This window comes from Giraffa tippelskirchi, chromosome 8 (genome assembly GCF_054371585.1).
Source record: "Giraffa tippelskirchi isolate mGirTip1 chromosome 8, T2T-mGirTip1v1.2.pri, whole genome shotgun sequence".
In the NCBI taxonomy this organism is placed as follows: domain Eukaryota; kingdom Metazoa; phylum Chordata; class Mammalia; order Artiodactyla; family Giraffidae; genus Giraffa; species Giraffa tippelskirchi.
Window position 1 is genome coordinate 145,799,123 of NC_137282.1, and position 27,813 is coordinate 145,826,935.

The 27,813-nt window shown below is 41.9% G+C and overlaps 1 protein-coding gene and 1 long non-coding RNA gene across 43 annotated transcripts in view; one reads left to right on the forward strand and one right to left on the reverse strand.

Moving 5' to 3' along the window:
• Positions 1-4,232: 4,232 nt before the first annotated feature.
• Positions 4,233-25,659, forward strand: LOC145518223 (uncharacterized). The gene is made up of 12 exons (XR_014062763.1): positions 4,233-5,574; positions 6,102-6,269; positions 6,929-7,003; positions 7,362-7,528; positions 7,858-7,992; positions 9,488-9,565; positions 9,936-10,206; positions 10,774-10,828; positions 11,537-11,577; positions 14,693-14,838; positions 25,106-25,370; positions 25,532-25,659. It is a non-coding gene; the product is annotated as an uncharacterized LOC145518223 (long non-coding RNA).
• The window catches only part of CARMIL1 (capping protein regulator and myosin 1 linker 1), a 305,081-nt gene continuing 282,547 nt past the window's right edge, over positions 5,280-27,813 (reverse strand). For 13 of the 42 annotated variants that reach the window (XM_081522066.1, XM_081522064.1, XM_081522071.1 and 10 more), the window contains 7 exons: positions 24,390-24,502; positions 18,772-19,207; positions 16,948-17,029; positions 15,086-15,289; positions 13,786-13,926; positions 11,235-11,384; positions 5,280-5,504 (listed from right to left, as the gene is read on the reverse strand). In XM_081522066.1, coding sequence (XP_081378192.1) covers positions 5,368-5,504; positions 11,235-11,384; positions 13,786-13,926; positions 15,086-15,289; positions 16,948-17,029; positions 18,772-19,207; positions 24,390-24,502 — 1,263 coding nt within the window. In that variant the 3' untranslated portion in view covers positions 5,280-5,367. Of the gene's footprint in view, positions 5,505-10,500; positions 10,656-11,234; positions 11,385-13,785; positions 13,927-15,085; positions 15,290-16,947; positions 17,030-18,771; positions 19,208-24,389; positions 24,503-27,813 lie in introns of those variants that run through there. The other 29 variants (XM_081522065.1, XM_081522084.1, XM_081522092.1 and 26 more) reach the window with 5 other exon arrangements.

Below are 27,813 nucleotides of genomic sequence, written 5' to 3' on the forward strand. Positions count from 1 at the left end.
GTTTGCCTTTCAGGACTGATTGGAAAGCAAACTTCAAGCCAGCTTTCAATTAAATAAAATTGGATTTAGTGGAGTGGAAGTTTCTTCCTCCTGCCCTTTCCAGGAAGAATCAATCTCATTAACATGTTCCTGCTCCCTGAACTATTTGTTTTTATCTCCTCCTCCCTGTTTCAACTGAACTCATTAGTGACACAGGGGTTGTTTCTTTTTTTAAGCTATTCAAGGGTGAGAGTGGCTGACAAAGCTTGTTCTGGATGAGCTATCTGCAGGGCGATCCTCCCAGAGCAGGCAGTTCTTCGGCAACAGGATTGAGTTGATTGCTTTCCTTCTTGGACAGGTTCAATCCCCGCGGCCTCTCGGGTCCCTCCTGGATGGTAAGATGGCCCTCAGACCCAGGGGCTCTGGGGGTGCTCATTTCCAGCCCTCTGCTGCTCTCCTTGGGCCTCTGAGGTCCAGAGAACCCACAAACCCAGGCACACTGAACCCCTTCCCCACCCACTAGCCCAGCAGGAGGACGAGGGATATGGAGAAGGACGACAAAAGACCAGGGTGCTGGGGAGATACCCCCAAGGCCTAATTTTCCACCTGGACATTAGGCTGTGTAGGCCCATCCATCCGCTCAGGTGTTTGCTAAGGGACCATCAGTTTGCTCTCATAGGAAGCTATAGAAGCAGACCTTCTCCCCACATCCACCACTTCTCCAACCAGGAGTCTTAGAAAATAAAAAGACATGATTAATACAGAGGCCCCCTAAGATTCCTGGGAATATAATGTACATCACGATGACTGGGGTCAATAGTACTGTATTGCATATTTGAAAGCTGCCAAGAGAGTAAATCATAAATGTCCTTATCACAAGAAACAAAATTTTCTGAGGGACTATGAAGGACACATCCCCACTGCTGGTTTCCCTGGTTACTGATGAGCCAATCTGATGTCAATTCCCCCTATAAATGGCAGCCTACCCACCCACCCAACTACTCCCGTAGCAAAGATTGCTCTCCTGTCCTGCTCACCAGCTGCCCCACACAGTTGGGCTGTTGCTCCAGGACCTGGCTTCAGATGCATAAGCTACCCTGACCAATATACCATTGATGTCTCTGTCACAACAGGTGAAGACATTACAAAACGCCCACCCAGGTGGTTGAACAAGGCCTAAAAACACTGTTGGGGGCTAAAAGTGCTGGATGCACAACATACAGGACCCCCATGGACATCAGGAGTGACCAGGGAATCCACTCTGTTGGCCATGAAGTTCAGGAGTGGGCTGATGAGAATGACGCACAACAGCATCTCCCCCTGCCTCACAACCCCACCTCTGCTGGGCTGTGAATGAGCTGCTTCAACAACTGAGATGGGAAACCCACTCCCTCATCATGTGGACACCTCCCAGGAGCACTGGTCACAGTGCTGACGCCATGGTAACGCAGAGGCAACTGGGCAACACCATCCAAGTTCAGTGGTTGACTACCGAAGGACCATTGCCAGCTATTGGTTGGACAATAACACTTTTGTCCTCGTCACAGTTCCTACTCCAGGGGAGCACATTATAATGTGGCCCTGAGACTGGCAGCTAAGTCCCCTTGGTTCGGGTTTGCCACCTTGTGGCAAAGAGGATTAGAAAAGGACTTAACAGGTTTCACCTGTCTTCTCTTGCCCGGCCCCACCTAAGAGGACTAAGGTAAGTAATCCGGGCCCCCTACTAGAGAGGGGTGCCATTCTGCTACCCCTGAGGTCTGTTGTCCTATGGCCTCTCCAGCACTTAGCACCAGTTGTGAGGACTGCAGGTGGGTGGGCGGTGTGGTCCTGCAGGCCAGGTCAGGAACCACAGGCAGTGGTTTCATGCATTGCTCTAACTACTCAGTATGACACTCTCTGGGTCCACCCATGTTGCTGCAAATGGCATTATTTCATTCTTTTTAATACCAAATAATATTCTATTGCATATTTGTACCACATCTTCTTCACCCATCCTTATGTTGATGGACATTTGCATGGTTTCCATGCCCTGGCTGTTGTAAACAGTGCTACGATGAATCCTGGGCTGCAAGTATCCCTTCAGACCCTGTTTTTCTCCAGATACATGCCCAGGGGTGGGATTGAAGGGTCATATGGTAGCTCTATTTTTAGTTTTTTAAGGAACCTCCATACTGTTCTCTGTAGTGGTTGTACCAGTTCACATTGCCAACAACAGTTTAGGAGGGTTCCCTTCTCTTCACATCCTCTCCAGCATTTATTTTTTGATGATGGCCATTCTGACTGGTGTGAGGTGATATCTCATTATAGTTTTTATTTGCATTTCTTTAATAATTAGTGTTGTTGGGAGCATCTTTTCATGTGTTTGTTGGCCATCTGTATGTCTTTGGAGAAATGTCTAGATCTTCCACCCATTTTTTGATTGGGTTGTTTGCTTTTTTGACATTGAGCTGAATGAGCTGTTTGTATATTTTGGAGGTTAATCCCTTGTTGGTTGCTTTGTTTGCAAATATTTTCTTCCATTCTGTGGGTTATCCTTTTGTTTACAGTTTCCTTTGCTGTGCAGAAGCTTTTACATTTAATTAGGTCCCATTTGTTTGGTTTTGTTTTCATTACTCAAAAAAAGATCTTGCTGTGATTTATGTCAGTGTTCTGCTGATGTTTTTCTCTAAGAGTTGACAGTATTTGGGCTTGCACCTAGGTCTTTAATCCATTTTGAGTTTATTTTTGTGTATATTATAGGGAAGTGTTCTAATTTCATTCTTTTACATGTAGCTGTCCAGTTTTCCCAGCACCACTTATTGAAGAGACCATAGCGTGGATTCTATAGTTTTGTTTTGTCCAGTCAAAACTCAGGAGAGAGAAAGAAAAATCAAAATCTAAGAAAGGGAAAAAAAACACACTCTTCATCCTTCCGTTTTTCTTTGTCTTCCCTCCTTTGTCTCCTACTCTGGTCTTCAGCAGTTTGGCCAAGGGGTTGGGTTCTGGGCTAAAGACATGAGTGTTGGGAATACAGGTTTCTAGTGGACTGTGTACCTTAGGAAGAGCAGAACCCCAAACATAGTAGTAACAACCTTGAGGGTCTGAAACCTCCATTTCCTTAGCACCTTTTACAGTGGAAATGAGGGTCAGACTCAGTCTACAACCTTCCACTAAGACCGTGCACTGGGTTCCTTCAACAAGCTAGAGAAGGCGTTGGTTAACATTCTTGCTCAGAAGAAAAAAAGAGGGACAAGCTGAAAATGAACACCACGTGGTTTCTACTGCTGGGTCACACTTGAGCAGTGCTTTTAATCCAGAGCAAAAAATCCTAAATCTTTTCATGGCCATCTCAATTTAGGATTTGCACACTCAGGATTTTTTTTTTTTTTAATTGGGCTGTGCTGGGTCTTATTTGCAGCATGTGAGATCTTACTTGCAGCTTGTGGGATCTAGTTCCTTGACCAGAGATTGAACCCGGGCCCTCTGCATTGGGAGCATGGAGTCTCAACCACTGCACCACCAGGTAAGTCCACACATTTGGGATAGAGGATGGGTGTAACACTGAAAAATCAGGGCTGTCCTGCCTCCTGCGATTTTCTGTTGTAATTTTTCCGTACATTTTATTTTGCAAAGATAAAATGAATCATTATTTTCCCTTCAAGCTTGCAAAATTTTCTCTGGGAACACTGTTTTGCACACAGTGTGAGAGAAAGTGGATTGTGAACAGAAGCAGCTGGAGCGCATGGGGAAATGAGCCAGCACGGGGCAGGGTCAAATGTGTGACATCTTTCCTGCCACAGGGTGGATCTCCCCGTCTAATTAACCAGGTATCTGTTTTCCTCTTCCTGAATTTTCAGTGGCCGTTTTTTAATTGCATTGACTTCTTTCCAACACCTGACGCGTGCCTCACCAGTCGTCAGCCAAACAGCAGGTGCTAAGTGGACCCAGACCATCCAACGCTGCTGCTGCTAAGTTGCTTCAGTCGTGTCCGACTGTGTGTGACCCCATAGACGGCAGCCCACCTAAACTAAGGGAAAATGAAAGGTCAGCCTGCCCAGTCTAACTATACAAAGAATGCATCCTCAAAACAAAGTGAGCCCCTGTTTTGTATACCTGAGATGGGGTGTGAATTACCAATAGCCTCATTCTTAGTTAAGGGCCTGAACATGGCACCAGTAGGAAAACCATGATCTGAAACTTCTCGTTTGGTGAAGATTCCCAGACCCCTCCCAGCAGTCGTCCTGCTCATCTCATAGCGTCTTGGGATTTTTCAGAGAGACTCCAGCCCTGACTCCGTTATCTGGCCTGATGAGTGGGCTCTTGTGGACTCTCATAACCTTTTGATGAATTTCATCTTTTCTCCAAAGGTAAGAGCAGCCTGTGAAATCAGCAAGTTGCATTTATTTAGAATGTAATAGGTTTTTGATTATCTGGAAACTGTGATTATTCTGGATTTTTAGAAAACAAAGCTCATCACCACAAGCCAATCCTCACTAAAAAATCACTGGAGAAAGTCAAAATTCCACTTGTAAAATCATTTTATTGGTATAAATATACATATGAATAAAATACCTCAGCCTGTAATGTAAGTGAATATTTGTGAAATGTCTTAAAAAGTAGTATTTTGATTTTTTACAGGTGTCAAAGTATTCTCTCTTAATCACACATTAAAAGCTAATATGCAGAACAGAAATTAAAGGCCTTCAAAAAACATGAATATTCATAAAACCTCATTCCAATCAACTATATACATTAATCTGGGTGCATGGTAGAATCAGCCATGGGCCTTTCACTCGGTTCTTAACTCACTTGGTGGTGGTATCACAAAGGTCACCATACCAAATTTAAATGTACAATTCCAGATCAGGAAGGAAGAAGTTCCCCATGGGAGAATGTAAAAACCATACCCAAGATCTGATATATATAATTTATACAAAGTATTAGTGTGCTCTGTTAATTACAGTGTGCAATCGCAGACATCAAGAATAAACTGCTCTATCGAGTCAAGGGCAGGTTTGACACAGGTACGTGCAGCAGTACCCCACCGTCAGCTGGATGGTGTTCCTCATGAGTATGTGTCCAGTTACCTCATTTACCTCCCCAAACTCATCTGATGGGGCAACCTTTAGCTGCCTCAGAGAAATTCAAGTAGGGCCCATGGGATAATGCTGGCATTCGCTGAAGGCAGATGAAGGAATGCATAGAAATCAAATGCCAAGGGTTGGGAAAGATCAAACCTGTGCTTTGATTCCCGAGAAATGGATTTGTTTTGGTTCTCGAGGAAAAAAAGGAGAAAGAAAAAAGCACCAAGAGACAAATGCTTAGAAGAAGAGAGAGATGTTGCCCTTGGTTCCTTTCTGATGGCTAACAAAAGCACCCCTCACAGTAAGACTTCTGCGTGGGTGACCATTACACAAAAATATACTCTCTTTCTGCTTCTTCCCCAGAGTCGCTGGATTTGCTGCTTGGCTGGCCATCTTTACTGGAGGCCCACTGCTTTTGCTCCTGACACTCCTGGGCCTGCTGGCTCCAGCTTCTCCTGAACACTGAAAGGAAGGGAAGAAAGTAGTTACAGCTGATGGACAAGGAGATGCTGGTGGCCTGAGCAGTAAGAGGGTGAGATAGGCAGGGGCCCTGAAGAGTGTGGGAGGGTTTTAGATAAACTTTCTCAGAAACAATTTTCTAAGTATGTTTCAAGAGTCTAAACAGAAATTAAAAACAAACCAACAAAACAACACAGAAAACATAAAAACCCCAGTCTATGAGAGGGTGAGCCTCTCATAGATGCGGTTGACCATCTGAGGGTGAGGACCCCAGTAGGGGAGGGTAGGGGTGGGAGCACAGGGAGAGGCCAGGAGCACCCGGAAGCCACTCTGCCGGGGGACCTCCTCGGTCATAGCTGCCCGTTCTAGTGGCACAGGAAACAGAGCCCAGAGGTGGCACAGCTGGATGGATATTCCATCCGTTGCCTTCTGCACACTATTTAGGGTTGGCCATCCCTGCTTCAAGGACAGGATATGAGGATGCGCCCCAGTGATCTCTGTCACGCCTTTCTGTGTCTCAGAAATCCTGTTTTCACTCTCTAGGAAATGGAATACAGTCTTGTGGAAAAGAATTAATGCTGCCTGTATTCAATCCTTTAGGAACAGCTTCCAGGTAAAAAAAACTGCCGTGTTTGTTGCCTGTTCTGATCCCATATGAACATGGGGGATCTACAAAGCAGTGATGAGAGAACAATCACCAGACTCAGCCTTTGTGATGTGTCCTGCCAGGCGCTCTGTTTTATCACTGTTACTCTTCACAACTACCAGGTAGGTTCTATAAAACTAGGAATCGGGATTTAAATTAAATCTTTCTCCAAAATCCATGTTCTTTTCTAGTTTCTCTGCTACTGTACCTTGGGAAAGGTCCAGATGCCATACTCCAGCGTGACTGTTAAGAGTTGTTAAATATTACTCACCCAGTCTATTGTAGAGATATCACTTAAAATACCAAGCCTATGCACTTTGTGAGGCTTGAAAGAGTGTAGTTACCTTGCTACTCAGAAGTTTAAATATCCAACCAGGAACACAGTCCTGGACAAGCAAGAGGATTCATTTGATGCTTCGAATCATTTTGATGTTAGCATTATGTTAAAAAACTCATCTTGCCAGGAGTGTTTCATCTGCTAAAGAATGTTGTTTTAGGAAGTGAAAGCTCATGAAACCTAATAGGCAAAATGCAAACATAATAAAGTACTTCTCTTGCCAATCCTGCTGTCAGGGCCAGATTCTGATCTCTAGACAATAAAAATTTAAATTTTAGTTAATTACATTGAATTTATTCAAAATTCTTAAAAGGATAAAATTTCATGATAAAAAAGTAACTTTTAAAAAACTTTTGAGCTTTTACCTAACAGTTTTGAGCAAATTCTCAGATGGAGGGGAAAAGCAAAGAATAAATATTATATTGATTTTTTTTTTTTTTTAAGCTTGACTTGAGTAAAGAAAATTAAATGTGTTTGGTCCTTTGAAAGTTGTTAACAAGCCAGGTTTTGGGAAAAAAGGTAAGTTTCTATAAATAATTTTCCCTTTCTCACAAAGTAATTTAATAGTAATAATATTTAAGTTCTGAACTTGTATGTGTGTACTATGAACAGGGGTTAGCAGAGAATATTTATTGTATTTTGATCTTGAAATACTTTGCAATAATCTAACCTCAAAACAGATCATTACTAGTGAAATCAGCTGGAAAATCTTATTCATTTTAAAACTAAAATAAGTATCACTCAAATTTCCAACACTACAAATTCAAAGGAAGAAGTATGTGATATATTGCTTGTTTATCTTCAGAGCAAATGTATTAGCTTTCTTTCTTAGATTAAATAACCTTTTCATCCTTCCCAATATTTGCAACATCCTCAGAATCCCAGGTCTAATTGATGTCACATGATATGACATCAAGAATACCCTCTAAAAAATGGAGAAATTCCTGCAATCAAATGCATTTCTGTCACAGATAAAAACCAAGAACTAGGCCAGGACTAATCGAAATTGAGTACCAATCCAACGGAGGCATCGTCCTGCAAAAAGTAAGACTGTCCTTCAGTCTCCATCCAAGTGACACTAGCTTCTGAGTTCTCTAGGCTGGGGGCGAGGGGCGGGGGTGTACGCAAGTTAACAGGCTGGTTTCTGAGTTGGTGACATAGAGCCAACCTGGTACCAGTCATGAAAGCAAAACTTCTAATTTGTCTGACATAGTCACCGAGAGGAATAATGATGCTGTTTCTGGAGGACTGTGAATGCAGTTCACTATGGTGGTGACATTATTTAAAAATATTCACTTTCATTGATTTAACTCTACCAGTTGTGAATATGATAATGGGTCTAGTACCAGGCTGACATTTTCTTTGTATCATAGGTAAGGCACCATTCTTGGACAGGAAAACTGAGGCATGGTGAGATCAAGGAACTGTTTGCACAACTCACTTGTTTGACTTTGAAAGCCAAAGCACTCGGTATTAGTCCAGATTGCTAGTGCAAACAACCTTAGTAGGTGTGTTCTTTCTCATTTGTTTTCCAGTCTTCAGGCAGCATTATTTGATTGCATGTAATTAGGACACTAATTACAAAATTACAATTATATTGAAGTAGGTTCAGTATTTCTGAATTCAGACTTTTTACTAATTCAGAGAAACTTTCTATTAGGCAGCCTGAGTTAATGCTTGACTTGATAACAATGTAACAATGTTTTAAAGACTGTTTTACTACATTTCTTTAATGCAACAATTCATACATTCAAGAGCTTCTCTCTATGTGTCTATATACATTTATTACCATTCCAGGTACCATTAAAATTATAAAAGATACCTGAGTAAGTAAACAGTCTATGTATATTCATATCCTGTCTTCAGTGTTGATAACTGATAGGCTCAAATGTGAAATCTGTCATTCTTGAAGATGATCTGAATTTGCATATATATATATGAAAGTACATATATATGCTAATTTTAGAGCATCTGAAATGTGCATATAAATTCAGAATTAGAGATTGATATAAAAATTTGAGCTTTTCTCTATTTTAAGCTCCACTGACATTCATATTTCCCAGGAGAAAAACATGATGACCTTAAAATAATAATCAGTAGTTGGCCTTGTTTTTTTGAAATATTTTCTGACAAGCACCAGAAGTGTCAATGAACTGTTAAATTTCTTTTGAAGAATTTACATAGGGGTAGAAGAACCCAGATCTGTTGGAAAATGGGGAACATAGCACTGGGTTACAGACTATTAGCCACAACCAAATATTTGTTGGCTATAGGCTGAATTATGGAAGAAGCAAGTGATACACTATAGGAATCTCAGAATAGGATGGCCTGTCCAAATAGGAGACATTACAATGCATACAAAGTCAAAACCAACTCGTTTCTTCAAGAAAATAGGACATACTCTAATGACGACATCACAGCTTATATTAAACACAGAAAGGAAATGATATGAAATTTGAAAGATGCAATTACAAATACTTCCAGGAAAAGAAAGTAAGCATTTTACCTGTCAAATCAATATTAAAATAGCCACATAATTAAAACATAATAATCATGATAAAAATAGGCAGCATGCTTTGAGAACAATAGCTTCTGTTTCACAGAGACATGATTTAGGGAGGTAAGAAAGCTGCTCTTAAAGAAAACTACACACTGTGGTTTAATAGAATTGTTCTGCTAATTGCATTTGTTAACCAAACTATTCAGAAAGCAGACTGCGATGCAATTCTCAGGGGTGAAGACAAGTGCTGGGAATCGGCACTAACAAAACAAGATTAAAATATTGTACATCAGATTATTTTAACTGAAGCTCCTCTAAAAATTATGCTTTTAATTATGCTTTTGGTTCCTGTTCATATCTCAAGAAATCTAGGCAGGAAAGCAAATCAAGATGGTCCTATTGAATTCCATTAAAATTTGACGTAGCCCATCACAATAAGAGTTTTAAACCAAAGAGGTCATTAAAAAAAAAAAAAATTCAGACAGAATTTCTTGCTTTTCTAGGATTTGGCTTTTCCCTGGCTTCATCTTATTTTTACTCTAACTCAAAACCTCACTGGATGATCACTGTGGTACCGGCAGGTGGGCGCTCCATCCATGTGTTGTATAAAGTGCTGTTAGTGCTCTCGAAAAATGAACGTTACATTGCATGAAGGGTGCTTTGTTAACAATAAACAATTATAAGTCAAGTGATGCAACAGTTCAAATGTAAATTTCCAAAATCTAGATAACCTTGGGTGACCTTATCAAAAGAGGCAATATAGAGCTTCTGATTTAATAAACTCTTTTTTCAGAAAATATCTTATGTGTACATTTATATGATTTGAAGATAACAGATTTTCTTGAAAATATTGAAAAATCTCTTGCAGAGAGAAGGTCTGTAACTATGTGAACAAACCTACCACAGGAAACCCTTTAAAAATGAAGAAACAAGTCGGTTGTTTTCCTCTAGGGAAGGTGCTACCCGGCCCAAACAGAATGTTGCTTTCTTTATGCAATGGGCCACGTCCTTAACGCCACCCTGTCACCTGGCTAGTGTGTGCTGGGCCACCAGGCAAGTCAGACGACATGGCTTATCTCATCAAGAAGGCTGACTCCACTGCTGTTGGGAGACTGGTGGATGCTTGCTCCGTTGTTCTTGTTTTTAACTGTGTCAGAGAAAGTCCTCAGAGACAACGGTTCCTACTGAGAAGTCATAACTCACTGGGCTACTAAGCTATAAGGTAGGTCAAAGGTTTGAGAATGGGTTAGCCTTTTTCAATAAACAGAAATTATCCCTATTTTAAGTTCACTTCCACTGACCTGCCATCTGGGATGCTTTCTGAAGAGGTGGTAAGGGGTGTGGGATTATGGCTAGACTGCGGGCACTCTATCCCTGGAGCCACCTACCCTTATGTGTTACCATCTGATAAAGTATTACAGGGAGGGAAAAGCCTATTTCAAGGGAAGAAATCCCTTAAACAAGCTTAGATATCAAAATATTTAATATTTTTTTCTTTTATGATACTACAACTTCCTTTAAAAGAGTTTAAGTCATATTTATTAACCAGGGAGATGATGAATACTTAGTCATAGAAAAGCCATTTCCTCTCTGAGTCAGCATTACGTATTCTAACGTTTCCCACTGGAGATGAAAGCTGATTTAAAATCCGTTTCCTGGGACTGTCCTCACCTGAACAGAAGTTTACAGGATGTATACAGTGTCAAATGGAAGACAGTTATTGGGTAACTGTTGTAAAATAATATGAGAGGTTGAAAAGTAAATTGGTATTTTTCCTTTCTTCCTACAGGGTTACAAAATGTCCACTGAAAGATCACCTGTATCCTTTGCTAGAAGAGTGTAAGGTAAGGTGTTTGGCCAACATTCTCTAAAGTTAACCATGTTACTCTTAATTTCTGACCCCATCCCAGTTTAAATCTAAGAGGAGAGAGAGAAAGGAAGAGAATAGGAGACATGACCCCAAATATAAAAATCAACTTCCATGATCACAAAAATTTGAAAGGACAAGTCACCATAATCCAAAGTAACTTGGTCCTCCTCGTAAGAATTTCTGATTTTAGTTTTTTAAGTCAATACTTTTTGTCCCCCAGTGGAAGGACCATCCTGCTGCCATTTAGGGGAAAAAAAATCAATTGTATGAACAATCCCTGACCCAGTCCCAGGATAGAAATTACTCAATTAAAGTTTGTTTTTGTTAGTGCCAGTTCGTAAGCTTTGGGAGAGTGAGGGATGAGAAGTGAAGACTCTAACCATTTGTTGGCTGTGACTTCCTGTGCCCAATTGCATTCACTTCCTCTTCTGCAATGGTGGAGTACAGTTTTGAAGGTCTTTTCCCTCTACCGGAAGGCTTGCCACTGTCATGATCTGAATGCCTTTTGTAATAATCTCCTCTTTGCACTACTAAGGAAAAGGGATCCATTTTACCCTTCGTAGTAGCAAATACATCAACGTGTTGACATTAATATTAAAACTTAAATATCAGCTTACCCACCCCACTTAAGATTCAAGGTACCTCCAGTGTTGGTCCTGAACAGATACACCATTATCTACAGAATTCAACAGCCAACATTATGGAAATGTCGTGCAAAATGAGGTGAGCTCTGAGTCTGCCCCCAAAATATAACTAACAGGCCCCCGCGTTACCATTTCAATTCCAAGATAGTTTAACAAAATTCACATTCACTATGGAATAATCCAGAAGAAGCACAGCCATTTACCTGATTCAGAAATGAGTTGGGCACGCTAGTCCAGAGGGAGGCACAGAACAAGGACATGAAGTAACCGGCATGAATAATGTACAAGAAAGTAGGAATGGGAACAACAGGAACAGTTTTCTAAAGGAAAAGAGGGCTCACAAGTGGCTCTCATTCCTGGGCCAGCTTAGTGGACAAGCTGAAAAATAAACTGAAGTCAAAACATTACCACCTCTGACATTTACCAACTGTTCTGAGACCTCAGATATATTTTCGAGTCCAATTTCAGTTTCAAGCAACAACATCAGAATGATCTCAGAGATATCCTGGATCCCAGACAGGAAAGCAGTGATTTCCATAGCTCTCCAGTCTTCAGCTGAAAAGATGGGGGGTGTGAACCATCCATAGTATTTGCTGTTGAGGGAGTGGGGAAGGGAATCAAGCATCTACCTGTGAAGCCCTGATATGTTTGAGAAGCAACACATTCATTCCTAAGTTCCTAGGGAAAGAATACCTAACTTTCTCAAAGCAGCCAAGGACCTGCCCGTAGCATCCAGTATTCCACCCTCTTGGTTAACGCTAGAGGCTCCATGTACACGCTCTTTTACTCAGGAGGCTGCTGGTTACTCTGGGCCTCATCTTAGGCATCTTAGGAAATGTCATTTTTCAAAAATGTTAAGCAATTATTTCTTGTTCAGCCCTCTCCCCTTTTCTTCTCAATCCGTCCATATTTCCAATTGCTTTTGACAAGATGAACATTCCTACTTACCCTCACTACTCCTCCATGCCTTTCCATTTCTCACCAACAAAATTCTTTCAGACATGTCTGAAAGCTTCATTGTAAGTAAAGACACAAAGACAGCAGTTGCAGAAAGGGAAGGGACGGTGTGGTTTGAGCAGGCAGTCACTCTGACCTGACACCATCAACGATTCCTCTTTCTATACCAAGGCTTTCAAAGGCTGTGGCTGTAATACTGAGTCCTGTATCTATTGATCACCCAGTGTGAAATGACTAAGTGTCAGCCATCATTCAATGGCTTTAGTTTCTCTGACAGACTGGTTTATCAGCTTTGGTTAAAAACCCCCACCTTCTTTACTTTACAGCCAGTAGGTGAGTAAAGTTTGTACACATCAAATAAAGCTGCAGAATTGAGAGAAGAAAGCAGGGTGTACTATTTTTTATGAGACTCTCAATCAACAAAGACAGTACTCAGAAACACTTTCCATTAATTTCAACCGAAAAGAAAATGAGCCGAGGTAGGAAGATGTCACAACCAGAGCTATCAAAGAATTCTAAAGCATCAAACAATCTCAAATAAAACCAAGCAACCCCAAACCACGCTGAGAGCTATCTGGACATGGGCGATGATGGCTCCAGATAATTTCTTAATAGGTGGGGCTTAGAGTTGGCAATTACACTTTATGATAGACCCCTAAAGGTAACTGCACATTGAACAGAATGGGAGAAGTGGGGAGAGACAAGGTGGGGTGCAAAAGTCAGCCCAAACACACCTTGCCTCCACAGACAACAATATTTGATCTGATTCTGGGAGACAGCATACAAGCCCTGGGATTATCTTGCTCTGCTCCCATCCCAGCAAAGTAAAAGAAACAGAAAAGAAACAAACTGGTGTGACAGTGCTCTGACATGCAAGTGACACTTCTGAGAATGAGGACCACCTGACTTCACAACCTCACAAGCTAACCATCTACCAGGTCTCCCAAGCCTGTGTGAGCCACTCCTGAACCATAGTGACAGCAACTGACCACCAGGGGGAGCTCTTCTGAGAAACAGTGGAACCTAGAAACCTACAGGTAGCGCCAGTCACAAAACAATGTTGTTGGCACTCCTAATACACGAGGGGTCAGTTCAGGAGCATCTAGAGATTACTGTGACAAAGACCTTTGGGCTGAGTGACTCAGTTACGCTTTTACTCCTTGTATACAGTCTTTAAGACCCAGTGTCACCAACAGTGTTGAATCGAGTCTGCTCCGGTTCCAAAATGTAATCCAGGGTATGCTGGCTGAAAAGCTCTAACCAAGATCAATTCCTTTCTCTAGAAATGACTCTCCTTGGGGAGAGCTAATGCAGAAGAAAAATATCTTACCTTCCCGGGAAAAGGTCCTGGGACTGGGCTGCGGGCTGCCCTGGCCATCTTTCTCTTTGTCTGAAGGAACTTTTTTCAAGACGGGCGGAAGAAGAGCGACTTTAGGAGAACCTGGGCTGGATGGAGAGTCTGGGACATCCTCTGTGGAGACACAAAGACACCCAACAAGCTGGATTCCCAAAGCATAAGCTGGGTTAGTCTTTAAATACAAATGACTAATAATCTTTTAAAAAGCATCCTAGTTTTTCTGGCCAAAAATTAGTTTCATAGCCCAGTGAAGAAACAAACAATAGAAAAATTAAAACTTACAGTTAAAAATCTACAGATATGAATATACCTTGCGGACAGAATTTCAGTTTCAGAATTTCAATGAGTTGATATTTAAAACTTAGACTGTAGGTGAACTAAATACTCCTTCTGCCTCAAACACAAAGGCCATTTGATTTTCTTAAAATAAGTGATGGTTATAACCCACTGAGTTTACCTGCTCTCAAATCCAGTAGAGTGGTCACCATATGTATATGACATAGATTCACACTTTCAGGAGTGGGGGTGCATGTACCTACATATACTTTCTGAGATCAGTTAGAATAACTTAAAATCATGGACTTTGAGGACCAGAAAGGACTGTGATGAACACTGTACAACTGGAGAGATTAAATGACCTGCTAAGATAAAAAGATGGCAAAACAGCTCGTCTCTTATTTCTGAAGGCTGTCCTGTTTCAGTCTAATTGAAAGGAAAAACTGAATTGTACTCCCTTTCTCTGTTCTGTCACCAGCCAGGTAATTGTGTGTGTGTGTGTGTGTGTACGTGGACAGTGAGGGCTGTGTACCTCTGACACGTTCTTTACAAAAACAGGCCCATATTTTGCCCAGCCCTGTTCTAAACCCTAAATATTTCACAGGGTATCAGATAAAAACAGAGCAACTTACGCTCTCCCTAATTGTGGCTCTCATCCGTAAACTGTGGCTTTCTGAAGGGTCTGGCCACCCGGATGCAGCCTGCAGCAAGCTACACGGAGCACCGCCAGGGGCCGAGCAGCACACAGAGGTATCCCGCCTTCGACCCACAGCCCTGAGTGCAAGGGTGGTCCCTGAGGGGTGACCTGGGTGCGGAATGAAGGAACCCTTCCGCCTCGGTCACTTTAGCAAGTTTCTCCCGGCGCTCTCCTGCAGACACACCCCCCAGTCATGTTCACCAGAGGCCCTGGAAACCATCAGTGGAGGCCCAGTCCCTCCAGCTTGGGAAGCCACCTGGTCATAGTGTTACTTCCCGACCAGCAAAAACCAGTCCTTACCAGGCCGCGAGGCAGTTCTTGGTTTCTGCGGAATGGTGGGCCGCGCCGCCAGGTTGGGTTTGGGGGCCTGCAGGAGGGGCTTCGGGCTGGTGGGCCTGTTGGAAAAGTTCCGGGGCCTTGGGCCCGCCTCCGCCTTGACCTCGGCTTTGGCATTCTTTTCTGGGGTTCCCAAACCGAAGCGGTTCTCTGGATGCACTTTAGGCACTAAAATGAAAATGGGCACAAAAAGCACACTTGACTGTAAAACTCAAAGGTGCAAGAAACCAATCCTTTAGAGACTTCTAAGAGCTGTTCATCATTTCTCAGCTATTTTACTTTAACAGAAGTATAGTTGACTTACAATATTTGTTTCATGTGTACAACATAGTGGTTCAGTATTTTTATAGACTATATTCCATATAATGTAGTTATAAAATACTGGCTATAATAGGCCCTGTGCTGTACATTATAGCCTGTATCTTACTTATTTTGTGCCTGGCAGGCTGTATCTCTTAATCCCCTTCCCCAGTTTTGCCCCTCCTCCCAGCCCCTCCCCACTGGTAACTGTTAGTTTGTTTTCTGTATCTGTCACCAAAGATATTTTAGAATAGAAACACGCTATTCTAGCATGTTTTTAGAATCAAAACATGCTGGTGGAAAACTAAGATTCTTGGCAGAAAAACAGTGAACTCAATGGCGCTCTTCTGATCACCTCTGACTATTCCACGGGTGACAAGCCTCATGTTTCATAGGGTACATGCCCATAGGGGCATACAGGGGCAAAAGCAGGTCTCCACGCGTTTGAAGCACTCAGATCTTCCTTAGATCTGGCATAAGGTACAGTAGTAACCAACTGTAGGCACCTCTGTTCTGGACGACACTCTGGAGTTGGGCTGCAGGCCCTGGGAGAGGAGGACTGTGCCCCAAACCTCACGTTTAGTGAGAACCACTCCAGGAGCATCATCTCCTGCCCTGCCTCCATCCCTTCTGCTGCCTTAATTTATCCAGGTAACGGAAAAATAAACCGGCTGAATCTGAGTTATAGTCTGTTTCCTTATGAAAATGCTAAAACTCAACGCAAGAATGTCAAACAGCAAAATGAGGTAATTTCTGCACAATTAACAAGTTACTCTCCGGTTTCCATCTAAAGTCTCTTATTCTCTTACTACACCTAAGAAGTCAAAGGGACAAAGGATGTTGAATATTCATGGATGTTCAAGCTGAGAGAAAAGAGCATTCCCTCATGTCAATTAAAAGGGCTCCCTGCTATATACTGTATACGGCTTATTTTTAAAAACATCAGCAAAACAGACTCACGGATACAGGAAACAACCAGGTGGTTACCAGAGGGAGAGGGGTGAGGGGGATGAAGAAACACAAACTTGCAGAGACAAGTATACCACAGGGATGAAATGTACAGCCTGGGGAAGGAATACAGTCACTAATATTGTAATAACTTCATATGGTGACAAATGGTAACTAGACTTGCCTTGATGATCACTTTGTAATAGAAATATCAAATCACTATGGTGTGCACCTGGAACTAACTCGGTGTTCTAAGTCAATTACACTCCAATAATAATTTCATCAGCCATGTCCCCTCTCTTTTTCCCCTCCCCAAATGCCCTCAGTTTAGGAGTTCTTCTCAATGAAATCTCTTCCCTTTGTGGAATCAGGAAAAGTGCCTTATCCAGGTTCTAGGTTATTGTGGGAATGTGCCCCTAAGTAGAGCTGGGGCAGGTGAAGGGCTGTGGTCTTCTAGGGGAAAGTCAAGGTCCATTCTTGCTCTCCATCTTTATTTTCCTTCTGTCAATCACATGTGACTCCTGGGGCCAGAAGGTAATAGTTTGTCCTAAGGGGGTGATGGCAGTGGCCTGACTTACCAGCCCCACCTCCGTCCAACCGTTCTGTGCTGCTCAAGGCCAGGCTGGAAGAATCCTGGGAGACAGCATCGTTCCCAAGTTTCTAAAAAATTCAAGCACCCCACCGCAAAAGTGCATAGTTATTTAAAGTGTCAAGAGAAAGAACAAAGCAGATCATAAGTGGCAACAAATAATGGCTTCTTAACTCTCCTGCCATGACATTGACTGTGGCTGATTTCTCCATCTCCCTAAGGCTCTGCTGCTGAGACAAGTCTACAGGGAACACTAGATGGCACTCTAAGATCATTGCTGTATGTCTTGAGCAACTTAAACCATAACAATTTTGTCACTTGGAGCCAATCTGTTTATCAAATCCAAAGCACAAGGGAAAAAACCCCTCCAGCACTTCTCATCTTTCTACCAAAACACAGCTATATTCATCAATGGAAACAGTGATAAACAGCTCATTAGTCAAAACAGCACATTCCTTATTGTAAAGAAAGTCCATAAAACCAACTAAAATGTAAACATTTCCTTGCGCATCTGACTCACCAAAGATGTGGTCATGGTATTTACTGAGAATTCTGGCCAGTGAAGGCCACATCGTGCCTCCCTTGTTGAGTTAACAGAGTATAGTTTTATCTCAATTCTGAGAGCTAATGAGTGAGTTAGGAGGGATCTGTAAATAGAAAATTGCTAGAGAACGGTGGTGCTGGTGGAAAAACTATGGTGAACAGCTGTAAAATCATGTGGGATGCAGGATTTAATGAAACAATAATTAGTATGTTTACAAGTAATATAAAACAAGCCCTCTATGTCCTGGTATAACCACTTACTTTCTGAAATCAAGGGTTCATTGAGATGAACTGTTTTATTCTGATACTTCAAATAAGTTGGAGAACCCAGTTTTATAAACATAAAAGAGCTCAAGATAGTGCACAGAAACCAAAACCTGAGTTAAATGAATATATTAATCTTAATTAATTATTAATCACAATAAGGGCACAACCCTCAAGTAGCTGAGGGCAGGAAAAATATAAAGGTAAAAAAGGGCAGAAAGATACACAGCTTATACTTTTAAAAGAGGTTCAGAAATAAGTAATGCATGAAGTCAGATTTGGGGGGTACTCAGTTCAGTTCAGTCACTCAGTCGTGTCCAACTCTTTGCAACCCCATGGACTGCAGCACGCTGGGCTTCCCTGTCCATCACCAACTCCCGGAGCCTACTGAAACTCATGTCCATCACGTTGGGGGTACTCAGCAGTTTTTAAATGATAAAGTGTGTCTTCATAGCAACACATCTCCATGGTCAAGTATTCAATTAATTCTAACAGAATATTTTGCCTTTTAAACCTTGAATTTAGCAAGGAACTTTCAGGTTTGGAAAAGGACATAAACTCTGGACATAACTGAAGACCATCTCCCTGGATCGAACTAGAACCTGGTTTCAATCATTTTATTTGCCTCTGTCAGTTCTCCTATCTCCAGTGACCCTTGGGTCTCCTTTGGATTCTACAGTCTTTCCCCAGAGTGGAGCACGTCCTTGGCACAGCTGTCACGTGTTTCTGTGACAGGCACAGGAGCACCTGAGCAGGTGAGACATGGACCTTCAGGCACTGCCCAGCCTTCCAAGGCTGAGGCTCTTCAGGAGCGTGTGGCCCTAGTGCTGGTGGAAAAACATGGCCAGGTCCTGTCTGTGCTCTGCATCCTTTAGGAAAGAGCCATTTGTTTGGGGATTTTTATTTGACTCATAGGCTGTTTTCCTGTACCTGTCTTGCCCATAAAAACTGCGTGGAGACAAAAATGACAAAGGCAACCAAGTCAAAACAGACCCCCCTCCCTTACCTTCAGCGAGCAAGCGGCCTTGGCTTTCATCTCCTGCTTGGCTTTCATCTCCGCCAGCAGCCCACTGCCCATCATCTGGACCCCGTACCTTCGCCCTCCCTGTGGGCTGCCCTTGCCGTCACTCCGGTCCACCTTCCCCACATCTTCCCCTTGACTTTCTTCTAGGGAGTCGGGTGTTTTGATCTCCTCCATCCGATCAGCACTGCCGTTGTGCTCGGCTGGCTTTGTATCCTTCCTGGGGGCATCCACAGCTGGACTTCTGACTCCCGCCTTGGGGGAGGAGAGTTCTTCTGCTGTCAAGACTGTTGAGGACCGCTCAGGTTTGGTCCGGGGTTTGATTAAATTGAGAAAGCTAGCTTTCCGAAAGTCGCGTTTTTTCTTCTCGTCTCCTCCTTCACTAAGCTCGTGGGACTCTGAGCCCCTCGCTGACCATCGCCTATGATTCAAAAGAAAATCCTGTTGGGTTTACTGTAATTAAAGCTTCAGCAAGAGTCACTCAAAATAGAAATAGGGAGATGGCTGCTTATATAGCAACAATTCTGAAACATTTTAAGAAGTTGACTTTGGAAATAGAAAGGTTGAATATCATCATCATATCCACAGGTGAGGAAACTGAGGCACATAAAAATTAAGAATGAGAATATGAAGGTATCACTGGGAGGACTGAGAGCAGAGGTAAGTTTTTTCTGTTTAAATGCTCTAGTCAAGTGCCTCTCCACTCGTAAGAACTTTTAGAAAAGGTACCTCCACTCATGGCATAGATGGGTGACTGCCTTATTTAATTTGGAGGGTGCTAGAAAGGCCGAGGAGAAGGCAATGGCAACCCACTCCAGTACTCTTGCCTGGAAAATCCCATGGACAGAGGAGCCTAGTAGGCTGCAGTCCATGGGGTCGCAAAGAGTCGGACAGGACTGAGCGACTTCACTTTCACTTTTCACTTTCACGCATTAGAGAAGGAAATGGCAACCCACTCCAGTGTTCTTGCCTGGAGAATCCCAGGGACGGTGGAGCCTGGTGGGCTGCCGTCTATGGGGTTGCACAGAGTCGGACACAACTGAAGTGACTTAGCAGTAGCAGCAGAAAGGCCGAGATTTCCCCTTAAGTGCCTGTAATCTCTCCACAATCATTAGATAACATCTGAAATCCCACCATAAGTGCTCAACTCAAACCAAGATCCAGATCCTTGCTTAAATGTAAAAAATTAATTATAAAAATAAAAAGCACTATTCAAAACCAAAAGAAATGTAATACCATGGAAAGAGGCAATGACATGAAAAAGCAGCCAGTGAGCTTTGGGAGAGGTCTGTCAGAATATTCTGAACATTCTGAAACTTGGGAAATGGATGGGAAGAAAGTAAATGATTTGGGCTGAATGGGAAGTATCATAAGAGCCTTTCACTTAGAGCTGGAAGGTACCCATACAGCTCCTCTGAGTCCCAAGAAAAACCCAGCAAGAGAATTTTTTTAAAAAAGAAAAAAGGCCTAAGCCCCAGAGAGGAGAAAAAGCAAAAACAGGAAGTTTTTTGGAAGCCAAAACAGGAGTGGAAACTGATTTCATAAATCTGGGAAAGCTGACCCCTGAAGTATTAGTTGGGAAGGCCCAGAAGCAAATGGATTTCAGGTGAAGGGAAACAGAATGTGCCATCCCATAATATGCCTGTGGCATAGGATTATTTTAGGCTGGTTATTTTTTAGGCTGGTTATTTTTAAGAAACAGCAGACACTGGGAAAATTTCTCTTCTGTAAGAGAAATATACATTTATACAGAAAATCACCATGTGAAGGGTGTATTCCTCTCCATACCAGGAGAAGCAGGATGACTAGATCCCTAGAAATTTATCAACAGAGAAGGGCCAGGACTTAAACCTGCATAACAACCTTACCCCTGTTGACCTGCTTCACAATAACATCCCCAAGCTGTCTTTCTTCCGTCTTTAGCTGAAGATGGTATGTAAGGTGGTATTGTGGGCCATTTCAGGGAGTTACTCAGTGTCCCTGGGTATCCCCCATGTATACAGGAGGTATATGTGTCAATAAACTCCATGAAACAAGAATAACAGAAAAATCTGATAGCAGAAATGGAAAACTCAAGGTTGGAAGATAAGATTGAGAAAATCTCCCAGAAAGTTGAGGGGGGGAAGGGTAAGAAAAAGATGAAAAAATAGAAGAGAAACAGTTTAAAAAAAAAAAAAAAAAACTAGCGGATTAAGAGAAGAAATACAATTTGAATAATAGAAGTTTAAGTAAAAGAATATAGAGAAAAAGGAAGCAAAGAAATTATGAAAAATAATTAAAGAAAAATTCCAGAACCAAAGGACACAAATTTTCAGATTGAAATAGCTCATGAGTGCCTAACAAATGGGTTTTAACAAAACAAAATCAAAAAACCCACATAGAACATATCATCATAAGATGTCAACATACTAAGAACAGGGAGAAGATCCCAAATATTTTCTGAGAAGCAGAAAAACAAGCCACAAGCAAAAGATGAGGACTCAAGGTGACATTGGATTCTTAGAGCAACATTAGAAGCGAGAGGATACAGGGACCAGGTTTTCAAAATTCTAAAGAAAGATGGAATCCAGTCTAAAGTTCTGCAGCTGTCACAGTATTAACCAAAATGCAAGACATATGAGTCTCAGAAACTCACCCTCCTGGCTTCCTTCTTTAGCAAGTAACCAGAGGAGGTGCTGCCCCAAAACAAGAGTGAAGGAAGGAAGAGGATGACCCGGCCAAAGGAAACAGGAAAGACCCAGGAATGAGTGAGGAGAGACCCCCAGCAGATGGCGAAGTGGGGATCCCAGGACGACAGCAGGGGACCAGACCTAAAGGCCAGGCTGGGGTGGTCAGACAGTAGTGAAGTATGTGCCCAGGAAGATGAAACTGAGAAGATGTGAGGAAATTGAGAGAATATTCATACCTTTGTAGAGATTTAGAAGGTATGTCAATGACAGGTATACAGAAAACTAAGCAAATGCAAAAGGGGACAATTATTAACTCCAGGGAAAATAAAAAGTTGTAAAGGGAAGGAAATATAATCACTGCATATTGTGTAACTCAGCTATGAACATTTACATTCTTATAACGAAGTAAACATTAAATACTGATGTAACCAACAATTATGACATAACCAAGATGAAAAATGTGATAGTGGAAATGGAAAACTCAAGATTGGAAGATAAGACTGAGAAAATCTCAAAGAGTTGAGGCAGGGAGGGATAAGAAAAAGATGAAAAAATAGAAAAGTGTGTGTGTGTGTTTGCCTGCATGCATTTGATGGACAGTAGGGTCAGACTGTGTAGGAGCTACATTATCACCCTCTATAGTAAGAAGCCACTAGTTATGGTCACTATTTAAAACTGAAAAATAAATAGCAACAACAAAAAAATTATTATGAAATATGGAAACAAAATTAAAAAACAGCTAAAGGAATAGGAATTAATTGCCTCTGGGGAATAGGGAAAGAAACAAGGTCTTTTTTTTCTTTCTTTTTTATAAAACACTTTAAACACCTTAAAACACCTCTGACATTTTAAACTACGAGGAACACGTGGAACTTCGATTTTCAAACTTCCTTCATACTACTTGATGGTTTGACCTATGCCTGGACCTCTATATAGCAAACTGACAATGATCTGTTTTTATGTAACGAAAAGAAATGAAACAAATCACAGCTTCTAGTAGATTCCATTATTATTTGATGAAAATTGATGCACCTAGTTCTATTTGTGTACCGGAACATGAAGAGAATCCTCCTAAAGCAGTATCTTTGTAGAAAGTGGGTTTTACACCTTATAAAGTTTGCCCAACTTTCACTGCGCTTATTAGAGGAGGAGGCGACTAAGGGCAGAGGAGGTCTCCCTGGCAGTGACGACACATATGATCCGGATTAAATATGCACAGACCGCTCCACTAATTCAATATCAAAAGTTTGGGACAAGGAGAGCCTACAGTATTATCTGTTTATACAGATACAGGCCAAGATTGTCTTGATTCATTCAACCGAGAGTGACTGAGGGCAGATTATACATTACAGGCTGTGTCAGACATGAAGTTATAATGAGAAATCAGACCCAGGCATTTGTTTGTGAAGGACAGTATTCTATAGGAAGAAGAGATTTGAAAACAAATCATTAAGAGGGATTTCCCCATTTGGCTCAGCTTATGTTGGCACTTCCTGAATCTTTTGCATTCAGACTGTGTTCATCCATTCCCCACATGTAAAAAAGAAAAAACAAACAAATTCAAGGGATTATGTTGCTCTAACAGATGTATGCAGAAGATGAAAAGAAAAGAAGCGTCAAGTCAAGTCGGCAGTAGACAAAGGGCAGTTAATTGGGGAGGAGAGGAGGTGAGGCAGGGAAATGCTTCAAAGAATAAAGGATATTTACGTTGAATCTTGAAGGAGAGAATAGAATTTTCCCCAGTAAGGCAAGCTTCAAGGCCAGTGTCAAAGGAGATAAATAATTGGGTCCTAAAGCTTACAACATTAGTAAGTTATACTGTTATGGATATAAAAATTTAACTTGCTCCCACCTCGCCATCCTGCAAAGGCAAGATAAGGCACATCAATCTACAGAATGGACGGGTTTTCCTTCCCTGTGCCCGAACTGCCCATCTCCCACTTATCAGGATGGTTTAAATTAGTTCCTGGATTTGATACCTCAAGGTGAAGAACACTTCACCGACACAAATCCTTATTCCGAGTGTACTTGGGAATGGATCTGCATTTAGTTGGAGATTAAACAACTTGGTACAAGTCATGCTTAAAGGCTGGAGTGTTTCAAGTTAAGCTGTTAATAAAAGTACCACTGAATTGTCTTCTAAGGAAACTCCATCTTGGTAATAAAATTCAGACAAGTTTTCAGAGGCTAAATCTGAAGCCTCTTTACTAATTCCGTTGTCGTTCTGACTCTGGTAAAGCTGTGCTACTTAGCAATGAATGATGTGTGCTCCCAGACATATCAAATTATAAACATGGGGAATTTAAAAATATAATTGACCTATGAATAATGGGGGAGTTAATGCACAGAGTCAGTCCTCAGTATCCGAGTTTGTCCACATCCACAGATGCAACCAGCCAGGGCCTATGTAGTATACTGAAGTATCTACTATTGAAAAACATCCACAAATAAGTAGACCCAAGCCATTCAAACCTGCATTGTTCAAGGGTCCACTGTAAGTAATTTCAGCCTGCCAAATGTATCTCATTGTCTAAGATACATCCAGATGAATGTAATAAAGCCCTAAAAGAAAACGAAAAAAAAAACCTTGGGGAGATACATTTTGTAGTCTGATTTAGATATTACAGTGGTTCTTCAACTTGAGTGCACCTCAGTATACCCTGGAGGGCTTATTAAAACACAGGTTGTCAGCTCCCACCTCTAGTTTCTGATTCCGTAGGTCTGGGGTAGAGGTTTGAGAATTCATATTTCTAACAAGTTCCCAATTGATGGTGGTCTTGCAAACCACCAGAAAAGTAAATCCTCTGTTAAATGTGTATTTTATACACTTATGAAATAAGAGCCTTAGTACATACTAAGTTTAAAATTAAAACTGTTAGTAGTAATTTAAATGTGAATTAAATGATGTGATTAGTGAAATGACTCTGAACTCACTTGGAATCCATTTTGGTCACCTTCTTGGTGAAAAATTCATCTACACCTTCATCCACTCTCCCCATAAGACCGTTCTGCTCACCATCTTGGGAGACTATGCTGGTAGCACAGCCCTGCAAACCAAACAGGTGTGATATTAATTTATTAATTTACATCCAACATGTATCACTAGATTTAAGACACTGATATGCTATATTTAAGACACTGTGATAAAGGCCGTGGCAAGGACAAGACTGATGGAAATAGGGCCCTATATTCTACCAGAACAGAAGTCAAATGTAGAAACAAGAGTAGAAAGAAACCAAAGTGAAAAATGCACTATAAACACAAAACCTGCTGAAGGACTGAGGCTGAGTAAGTGCTGTCTTGGAAGCAGCTTGGAACCTAACAGGCTGTGAAGAGTCGTGTGTTCTTGAAGCATGGGAAGACACTGCGGGCATATTGGTAAGGTGGGAGAATGCATAAAAAAAATGACACCCTAAGTTCTGAGAACAGTAATAATTCCGGTGACCAGGGGCCTGAGGCTTATGGACAGAGTTAACTGCTTAAGGGCAGAGTGTAAACCCTCGCAGGTACTAAAAGTGGCCACTCCAACCACACCCTCCCCCCAACCCAGCCCTCCCACACACACTTGCTTCCTTCCTTTCTTGCTGAAAGAACTCTGATTTCAAGATGTGAATACTTAAACAGTACTTCTATCTCCTTGCCTGTGACAGGTGTGATACAGTTCTGGCCAGTGAGATATAAGGGGGCTCATGGGCAGGTTTTCCTGCAGAAGAAGGGATGTATTTTTTTCTACATGGTTATGAGAGAAAGGATGTGATGTCTGAGCCACGGCAATCACCTAGAGTTCAAGAGGAATTGAGCCTGAGGATAAAAGCCATGATGCTGAGAACGACAGAGCAGAACACTGGAAGATACCTAGATGCTTATGCTGTGCTGAATAAACCCGTCCTGGACCCCGAGACTTTTGGATTTCTTGTTAAGTGAGAAAATAAGTATTTCTCATGGCTTAAGTCATTTCCAGTTCAGCATCTCTCATATCTCTCATTCATAAATGAATACTTTCCAACTAATAATACAAGTTCTGACAGTGAACAGCCTTGAATCCTATGTTAAAGAGTGTGGAATTTATTTTGCAGGTGAGAGGGAGCCCTGAAGAAGTGCCATGACCCAACCTGTTTTGGTCAGATAATTCTGGGGCAACATGAAGGATATATTGGAAAAGGCGATATATTGGAGAATAGAATAAATTTTGTTCAAGAATACAGTGAAAGACTTCTGTGATTGTTTAGTCTAATGTGGAGGAAGGTGTGGGACTAAGTAGTAGGGAAATGAGAAAAGAAAAAGACATTGCCTAAGGTGAGGCTGAAGTTTCCAGCTGGGTAGATGACAGCATGATTCCAGGGAACATAGTTCAAAGGTCTGATTTGAGGAAGATGATGCATGTAATGTCAGGCAGTGTTGTTTGAGGTTCTGTGGGAATCCAGGGGCAGGTGCCTAAAGCTTGGGTCTCAGGACAGAAGCTTGTGAGGAGCTATAAAGAAGTCATTTAGCACTTCAGCATTTGTCTTTGAATGGACAACTCATAGTGAATTCAATAACATGCTTGGTTTTGTGTCTGCGAAAGTGTATTAATATTTCACACAGATAGGTTGTGGGCCATTGAGAAAGAGCATGTATCTTGCCCATTCTCTTGGGCACAGGACAGATTCCCATGTGGTTGTGATATCTGGTCTGGATATCTTGCCATAGAGCAGTGGGAAAACTCCTTTCTGTGATCTTGATTTGCAAGTCTCAAGCTGCCTCTAGGGGAAGCTGGCTCTTGTCTGTACAGGCATTGTTTTAAAAAAAGACCCAGGATTAGCTTTAAACAATCATCTGCTCCGTTCACTGGCAACGTCCATTATGGAAACGAGCTGTGTGTTTGAGTTCACGATTGTGAAATGCTGCAAAGTGAGCAGATAACAGGTAACAGACCAAGAACCCTGTGAAATGTGAAAACAATTTTACCTCTTGTCTGAATGGTGCTTTATAGTGGAGCCAGGCTTTCCTGTGCATTGCAGGAGAGCAGAGAAACAGCCAAGTTCAATAATTCAGTTATGGAGGGAAAGCAGCTCATTGAATAACTTCTGTTTTGATTACAAAAGACAAAGTAGCCCAGAACTAGCTTGGATGTCATTTTTCCTTTTGTAAAAGAAGACTGGAATTTCTACAGTAATAACAGCTCCCTAAATCTGTACAGTGCTTGATCATTTACTGTTATCTTTATACCTACCCTTTGAACTGAAAAGGAAAGATAGTCTTATCCTGGGTTGTGGTTAGTCCCAGATCAAACCATGGCTCAGAGTGTGAGGGGCTCCTGCTTAGGTCTCCCGACTGATGGATGACAAGGATGTCACCCCAGAACGCATGCTGGTAACCTGGGGCATCCTCCCAGGGCAGCCTCACTCCCCCTCAGAAGCTGCCTCTCAAATTCCTCTTCCCATTTTGAGGGGAAAAAAAAGTTTTTTTACGAGTACAATTTCTCCTTTCAGCCCTTTTCTTTTTGCTGCTTTGAAACAATTCACAGCTAGCACAGAAGGTCTCTGAGGACATGAACAATCAACAGGTTTCAGAGATGGAGGCAGGCTGAGCTCAACAAAGCAGTCTGCTTTTCCATCCTGCAGGACCAGCCAGTTTTTACAGAATCTTACAGACCCCCAGTCCAACTCTGTCATTTTAGAAACAAAGAGACTAGGAGTAGAGAGATTGAGAAGTCCAGTATCACTGGGAGACCTTGAGCAAGATGCAGCTGAAAATGCACCTGTTAAAAGTAAGAGGTGTCAGCAGCCGGTAAGAAAAGCAGCAGAAACACTGAAGACTGAAATGACAGGTGGCTCGTCAGAGGAGTTCAAGGCCAAACACACATGCTGTTTTAGCTCAATTTCCAGTAGGATGAAAGGAAAGGACATACAGACATCAGAAGTTCTCAAAATTCCATTTGATTTTGGTCTTTTCTGTTAAAGAGAATAAATTTCAGACTAAAATGGGGAGCGGAGCTGGTGGGAAGGGAGCGCAGAAAACCTTAGCCCTGCACTGGTTGGAACCCACTGCATCTGTGCTCAGAGGAAGGATTTTGCAAACAAAATCAGAAATGGTTGTTGTTGGTGTCTGAGAAAGAAAGAGGGCAGATTTCTCATCGCCTGTGTGTATATAAGTAAATGCTAAAAGGATAATTTGTGAATGCTTAGAAGATAAGCTGGTGATTATGAAAACTAAAGATAATTCAGACCACCCTCCGTTCTCCCTTTGCCTGGATTACTAAAATGAATGCATCAAGGCAACACCGGAGGAGATGCACCTGGATTTTGACAAGGCAGCTGTCAGATCTCTCCTAATGTCTCCACAGGCCGGATGGAGAGAGACAGGCAGGAAGGAAGAA